The sequence below is a fragment of the Elaeis guineensis genome, chromosome 3 (genome assembly GCF_000442705.2).
Source record: "Elaeis guineensis isolate ETL-2024a chromosome 3, EG11, whole genome shotgun sequence".
Taxonomy (NCBI): Eukaryota; Viridiplantae; Streptophyta; class Magnoliopsida; order Arecales; family Arecaceae; genus Elaeis; species Elaeis guineensis.
This window is the reverse complement of record NC_025995.2, coordinates 92913221-92920444: the sequence shown is the minus strand read 5'-3', so window position 1 is coordinate 92920444 and position 7224 is coordinate 92913221. Positions and strand designations below refer to the sequence as shown.

At 42.3% G+C, this 7224-nt stretch overlaps 1 protein-coding gene across 1 annotated transcript; it reads left to right on the top strand.

Annotated features, from left to right (window-relative positions):
• The first annotated feature begins 429 nt into the window (after positions 1 to 429).
• Positions 430 to 3283, top strand: LOC105042060 (probable pectinesterase/pectinesterase inhibitor 35). Its single transcript, XM_010919164.3, has 2 exons — positions 430 to 1495; positions 2339 to 3283. Exons 1-2 carry the CDS (start codon positions 481 to 483, stop codon positions 3016 to 3018), a joined length of 1695 nt encoding a protein of 564 aa, XP_010917466.3. The 5' UTR covers positions 430 to 480; the 3' UTR covers positions 3019 to 3283.
• Positions 3284 to 7224: the final 3941 nt, after the last annotated feature.

Here is a 7224-nt window from a genome sequence, read left to right as displayed (position 1 = left end):
ATCTGAAGGACTCTTCACCTCTAAAGGACTCTTCAAGTCATACGTGCAAAAAGCATATAAACAAAGTAAGCAAACGTTCTAATACTTTCATGCAAGAATAAAATGAAAACAAATAAAGAGTAATTTTTTTCGGAGTCATTTTCTTTTTCAACGTCTGATCATCTCGGAGAAGAATTCAAATAATATGAAAGAGGGAGGTGGAAAAACCATCCTGTATTTTTTTTTCTCTTTTAACTAATTCTTCTAATGTTTGAATTTAGTTCTTAATTGGGCTAGTCCATCCTGGGCAGCCCAGCCCAATCAGATCAAAAACCCAACAATATGATATATCTACTGCACGTTAATCCGTTCAATAGGACCCATGAGCTTGACTCCAGTAAATGTAGCTTGACACAACCCCTCATCCATGAAACTTTCCCCCTATATAAGTCTGTGGAACATCACGCAACACTCATCAAGCACCCTAGCTATCTCGTAGGCATGAGCATTTACGAGCTGAGAGTGAGCTCCAAGAATAGGGAGCAAAAGAGAAGGTTCATCATGTGGTCTTGTGCTATCTCCACGGTGCTTATTCTATCTGCTGCACTATTTCTAACAATCACAAAGCAAGCAGAAGCTTCCTCTCACCATTCCTTCAATGCAGTCTCGAGGGCTGCCACCACCACCAAGACCTCGAGCGCGGTCGCCGCCGCTTGCGCTGCCACCCTCTACCCAAATGCATGCGAGTCCGCCCTCGCCTCCGTCGCCGGAGCACCAACTAAGTCCCCAAAAAAGCTCTTCGACATCTCCGTCCAATTCGCCATGGCCCGGACCCACTCGGTCCGCTCCATGGCCTACAACCTAACTCTCAAGCACCAGAAGCCTGGGTCCCGCCGCCCTACCGGCATGGACGACTGCCTCGAGCTCCTCGACATCAGCTTGGATCAACTCAACGACGTCGTCAACCCGAAGACAAGCTCCAGCCCTCACGACGTCAAGACGTGGCTCAGCGCGGCCCTCACGAACCAGGCGACGTGCAAGGATAGCCTCGACGCCATCGATGCCTCCGACGGGGGGGACGCCATGAGCGCACAAGTGGAGAGCTTGACGCACTTCATCAGCAACTCACTCGCGCTTCACAAGAAGCTCGATGGAGGAAAGGATCCCGGCGGCCGGAAGTTGTTGTCCGATGGATTTCCGGCGTGGTTGTCGGCCGGGGACCGGAGGCTTCTACAGGCTTCCCCGAAGGACATTCGAGCCGACGCCGTGGTGGCCAAGGATGGCAGCGGGACCCACAAGACGATCAACGAGGCCATCGCCTTCGTGTCGCCGGCCGCCGCCGCCGGCCGTGGAAGGAGTGTGATATACGTGAAAGCCGGGACTTATAACGAGTACATCAGTATCCCAAGCAAGCGGAAGAACGTTATGCTGATGGGAGACGGGAAGGGCAAATCGGTCATTGTAGGTAGCAGGAACGCGGCCAACGGGTATACGACGTACGGCACTGCGACCGTCGGTGAGTATAAGCTCGTTCCAGTATTCCTGGTTTACCCTCGTAATAATAATAATAATTCTTACGTGACAGGTCCAAAAGAGTAGCTATTAGCAGCGACAGCTAAAATGAGTGGCAGGTCCCGACTATTGGACTTTGGACAATTTTTATTTATCGAATAGGGTACGTATATCAGTAGAACATTGTGGCCACCGTAGACCAGTCTCGCTCGGGGACCGTCGCAATTTATCTTTTTCAGAAATCATTTCAATTAATGTTAATTACCTCGAATATGCCAATTTTAAAACCGTAAGTTTTGGACCGTATTGCGAGTAGGTTTTGGTCCATTTCAAAAGTTCGTTAAAGTCCTTGAGAAGAGTCCAAACGAATAAAGTCATGGGAAATAAAATTTTTATTTGTGGTATCTAATTATCCATGCTGATGAGACTCTAATTAAGCCCTCCCAGCTACCCAAATAAATAGTGAAAAGAAAAGGGAAGCAAATCCACGTACGAATAAATTTTACTACCAAAGCAGCCGACAGCATGACCCAGTTTGAAAAATTGCATGAAGAACGTCAAAGTGGCGGTGAGAACTAAAGAGGTTAAAGACAGAAATATGCACTTTCCAGCTGCATTGGTGTCCCAACGGATGGCTCCCCCTATTGCGTTAATATTTGAACGGCTAGATATAGCTTGAAAACTTTGGGCAAGGGCCCCAACCAGATCCAAACTTGATATCTTAACTCATAGCAAAAAGGAAAGTTATAGCCTGACTAAGTCCAACTCCCATTAGCTAAGATGACGAAAAGAATTCTTCCTTGTAATCAACTTGGAGAAAAGACTTACATTTTTTATGTACTTTCAGCTGCCATGGGTGCGGGCTTTATTGCCAAGGGCCTAACCATCATCAACAACTCCGGCCCATCCAAGAACCAGGCCGTGGCCCTAAGAGTTGGCGCCGACAAGTCAGTGATCTACCAATGCTCCATACAGGGATACCAGGACACCCTCTACACCCACTCTAACAGGCAATTCTATTCAGAGGATGACATCTATGGCACCGTCGACTTCATCTTCGGCAACTCGGCCGTCGTCTTCCAGAATTGCTTTATCCAACCCCGAAAGCCTGGTGGTGGACAAAGGAACTCGGTCACGGCGCAAGGCCGGCTTGACCCGAACCAAAACACCGGCATATCGATCCACAAATGCAGGATCGTCGGCGCTTCTGACTTGGGCAGCACTCCGACGTACCTCGGTAGGCCTTGGTACAAGTACTCGAGGACGGTGGTGATGGAGACTTACATGGATGGCTCAATCTACCCAGCTGGGTGGGAGCCATGGTCAGGGAGCTTTGCACTATCCACTTTGTATTATGGTGAGTATGCCAACACAGGCCCAGGGTCCTCGACCTCAGGCCGGGTCCATTGGCCGGGCGTTCACTCGTCGCTCTCCATGGCTGAAGCATCCAAATTTACTGTTGCTGAATTCATCTTTGGTAACTCTTGGTTGCCGGGGACCGGCGTCAGCTACACCGCCGGACTGTAATTAATGCATACGTATACACTTTCTGCAGGCATGATATGTGCATCAGTCATCACTATTCCGCATCAGGTTTGGATGGGCCCTAACTCTAGCCCAATTTGTAGTGCAAGATTTATTATGATAATTCAGACAAAGGCTTGTTGGTTTTTATTTATGGACCATTATCCGTAAGTATAGATTAAATCGTCACGCTATACAGCAATAAATGTTAACTTGTTTGCTACATTTGTTCCACTTTTAAGCGGACATGCTATTCCTATGGATTGAAGGATGAGTTCATGATGCGTTGTTTGACATGTATTTGCTGAATCTTTTGGATGAGGTGGGGCTAGAGTATTCAAGTGAGTTGCATAAGGCGCCTCTCAAACTATAGGCATGCTTTATGTAATTTGAATTGATCATATGATACAGACGTGAGAGGTCCACGTTGCCTTAACTATCCACAAGAAAGATACATGCATAAAAGAAAGATAAGATACGCAATCTTTGGAGTTTTGGGGACCCCAACCAATTGTTTATGCTAGCTATATGTCAATTGCCAGCAGCCTGCCATCACCTTTTCTTGCAGAAATAAGATAATTAGTTCATGATCAGGAGAAAAGATAACGTTTGAATAATTGTAAATTAAGGAGGTTTTCGCCGGTCTATTTTGTATGACAAAGCTTGTCCGTTTGCTTTAGGAGGTTAGTGTATATTTACACATCTTCTTCCCAAGGGTTGTACCATTATATGTACCTATCAATAATATGATAATTTAGCAACAAAAAAAAAATGATAATTAATATCATAAATAATCACTAAATCAACTGAAAAATGAGAGAAAAAAGAGTGATTTCAAAATTACTTAATGGTTAATGAAGTTTGATCTTCTAAAACTAATTTTCATGCATGCCAGCCTAGGAAAAATATTAGAACTTATGATAGAGCTACAGGAAGGTCTTGCATAGTTTTAAATCAAGACATCGATTACATGCAACAGTCGATCCCAAGAGCAATGAAGAAAGCAGGTCATCCAGTCGATGAAGAAAGCATCACAGAATCATATCTGAGGACGACATGGATCAGATTTTATCTTATTTGCACAGTTTTTATCCTATTTGTTATTTTATTTTATTTACTCACAAGTCGAATGAACAATGATAGTTAAGCATATATGGTCAAGGAAGCTGACTACTGTTTTGCATCATAACAGACCAGAAGAAAGAACAAAAGAAACCACTGAGACAATATGATAACTTACGCTGAAAAGAAATAACAAATTTTCCAATCGGAGTGATGGTACCACACCTTTTCCTGGAAGGCTATTAATCAATTGTACGTAGCAATATGACACCCTTGTTAGAGTCCTTGTATTCTAATTCTTGGTCTCTAAGGCTGCCATGATTTATCCATGCATACATAGCAAAGTCATAGATGATCGGCATAACCCGGTAGCTGCCTTCAAATATATGCAGGAAAAGGAAGAGTATATGCCGGTATAGCTTCTAGGTTTGATTCCTGGGTCCACCAATAGCATCAATCCCTACATGTCCACAAAAAAGAGAAGCAAAAGATGAGGAACCAAATGGTCTGATGGTCTGTAGACATAATGGTGCTTTGTATTAAGAGGATTGCTTGCTATAAGAGCCTCTAGATCTACTTGTGTTCTCAGGTTTTTCAGATATCCATGCAAAGATAGAATTCACCTATCCTGAGGCTTTTGGGATTGCACCTTTAATATTTAGGGTTTTTGAGTCGTCGTGAGATTTGAAGGCTTTTGCTTTAGGATCTTTTACCTTCTCCTCTTTGTATTTTCTCCATTATTGGTGAAGCTTTCCTAATCATCTCCAGTCATAGATGTAAACAATGGGCTGAACAATGTAAATCAATGTGTTCTCTTCTTTTTATTTGCTTTACTATCTTCCTTCTAGTCTCTTTTGCACAACAGAAAAAATATTCTTGTCTCGTTTTTCTTTCTAATCCAAACTGCCTCCACATTGGTTCCCAGACAACCAAATTGCCCATCATCTGCAACAGAATGGAACCTTCAAGAAACAACAATTATCATTATAGAAACTGATATAGGATTACACCAATCAGCAGAATGGAAGCTGTTCATGACATACACAAGCACACCAGCTGCCAAGATACATTCTGATTCCTAGCCAAATCTTGCATGCAGAAATTGTATCTAGAACAGCCATTAAAATTAAAATATTAGAGTATCTAGCTAAAGCCCACTGACTGTACATAAAGTAAGAATTTAGAAATTTCTTAATTACCACTTTAAGTGCTTAATAGTTTAGTGAGCTGGTACTCTTATCACACAGCTCCAAATTGGATAGGGTTTGGTAGGGTGGGATCCCTTCACCACCAACCAAAGTTCTGAATGTGGTAGGGTCATTTGGGACCCAATCCGAAAGGCTGAAACCTCATTCAATTCAGATTTTATCCGGATCTAATACAAAAAGGTCTGGATCTGGTCACTTGTTGCACAAGCTTTGGGGTTGGGTCAGGCAAGGACACACTTGCATCTGTACTCATCCAATTAAATCTAAGCAGGCTCCCAGAAAGTGAAGTTGGTGTGAAAGTCGGAAATCAGTATTTTCTATATCACATGGTCACTGCAGTAAAAAAAGTTAGCGATCATTTTTTATCGATGTTTTTTGAAAGCGTCGGTAGATTTGCCTGATCTACCGACGTTTTTAAAAAGCATCATGTTTCTATAACGTTTAAAAGCATCGTAAAATTTTATCATTTCAACATCGACTTTTTCAGCAAAAATATCGTTAAATAAAAAAAATATCGATGTTTTTTTACGTCATTATTTAACGATATTAAAAACGTCGTTAGGTTCGATTAATACCTCCATTCTCCATGTCCTAATCTATCTGCCGTCGCTCCCTCTCACCCATTCCTCCATCTCCGCTGACCCCATCTCCGCCATTCTCCACCGCCGGCACCACCCCCGTCCACACCGTACCACCGTCCGTCGCTCCCCTCTGCTGCCGCATCCGTCCATGCCGCATCCATGCCGTCCACGCCGTACGCCGTCTGTCTCCTCGAAGCCACCCCACCGGCCCTCCTCCCCTCTCCCCTCCCGGCGGCCGTCTTCGCAGGCCCAAAAGTAAGAAGATGGGTCGCATATATAAGATTCATTACAAGCAGATAGAATTTATTGCTGTTTGATAATCCGAGAGATTCATAATTTTAGTTTGGAGACAGAAATCATTGATCAAGAAAAGATAGTTAATCAAAACAAAATTATGTGATGATTGTATCGTGATTGTAAGTTTAATTCCTTAAAATTCTAAAACCTTCATGTAAACTGTCCATGGACATTTCGGTCAGATTAACTTGTGATTGCATTTTCCTAGTTCGTTTTGTCAGTCTGATTTGTTATGCAGCTTTCCATTGGTGTGCTTCAAATTAGTGTTCACAAAATTTCACCACAATGTTAAGGCCTCATCCATAGGATTCAGCTTCCTGCTTATGCTGAGAAGATTCTACTTGCCTTGATGTTGATATTGCGCGGAAGCATAATATTTCAGTGTCTTAAATTTGGTTTTGTTGAATTGACTTGGAGACAAGTTATGTCACAGCACTTTGCTAGCATAAACGTATTAATAGCTTCAGAATTCAGATCATTGTTTCTAATTTCTCGGAGATAAATGCTGCCGCAAAAAAGCTGATTAACCTACCATGAAAAATATTCTCAAACTTTTCTCATTCAACTTTTGTTCTAAGCCACATCAACCAAGACATTCTCTCCAGGGGATAGGGAAGTAATGACATCGAACTTGTCAAAGACTTAAGTGACCTTTTAAGCTATTGGATGAATTAAAAAGGGTCACACAAATACTCTCACGATGCAACTACCTACCTCTTGGTCTTTGCAAAGCATTCTCTCACTAGTTTGCTCGGACTAAAGATAGATTCTAGCCACTATCAAAATATGACACCAAGTACTGTATTTTGTACCACATATATATATATATAATATATATATATATATATGATTGAACTTAATTTTGCAGGAGAATGATTTTTTAGATAGGAGAGATGCGGTTAAAAATCCGACCATATTCCAATGTTCATTGTTGATTAAGGCAATAAGCTATCGTATCGACAGTGCTTAATAAAATCAAAAAAATAAGAAAAAAAAACAATGAGGAACACTAACTATTTTTTTATGCAGCTCACCTTTATCATATGATCCTTGATATTATT

Coding starts and splice junctions, on each gene's coding strand:
- LOC105042060 (XM_010919164.3), top strand. CDS start 481: ATGAGCATTTACGAGCTGAGAGTGAGCTCCAAGAATAGGGAGCAAAAG. Junction 1,496..2,338: donor GTACGGCACTGCGACCGTCG/GTGAGTATAAGC, acceptor ATGTACTTTCAG/CTGCCATGGGTGCGGGCTTT.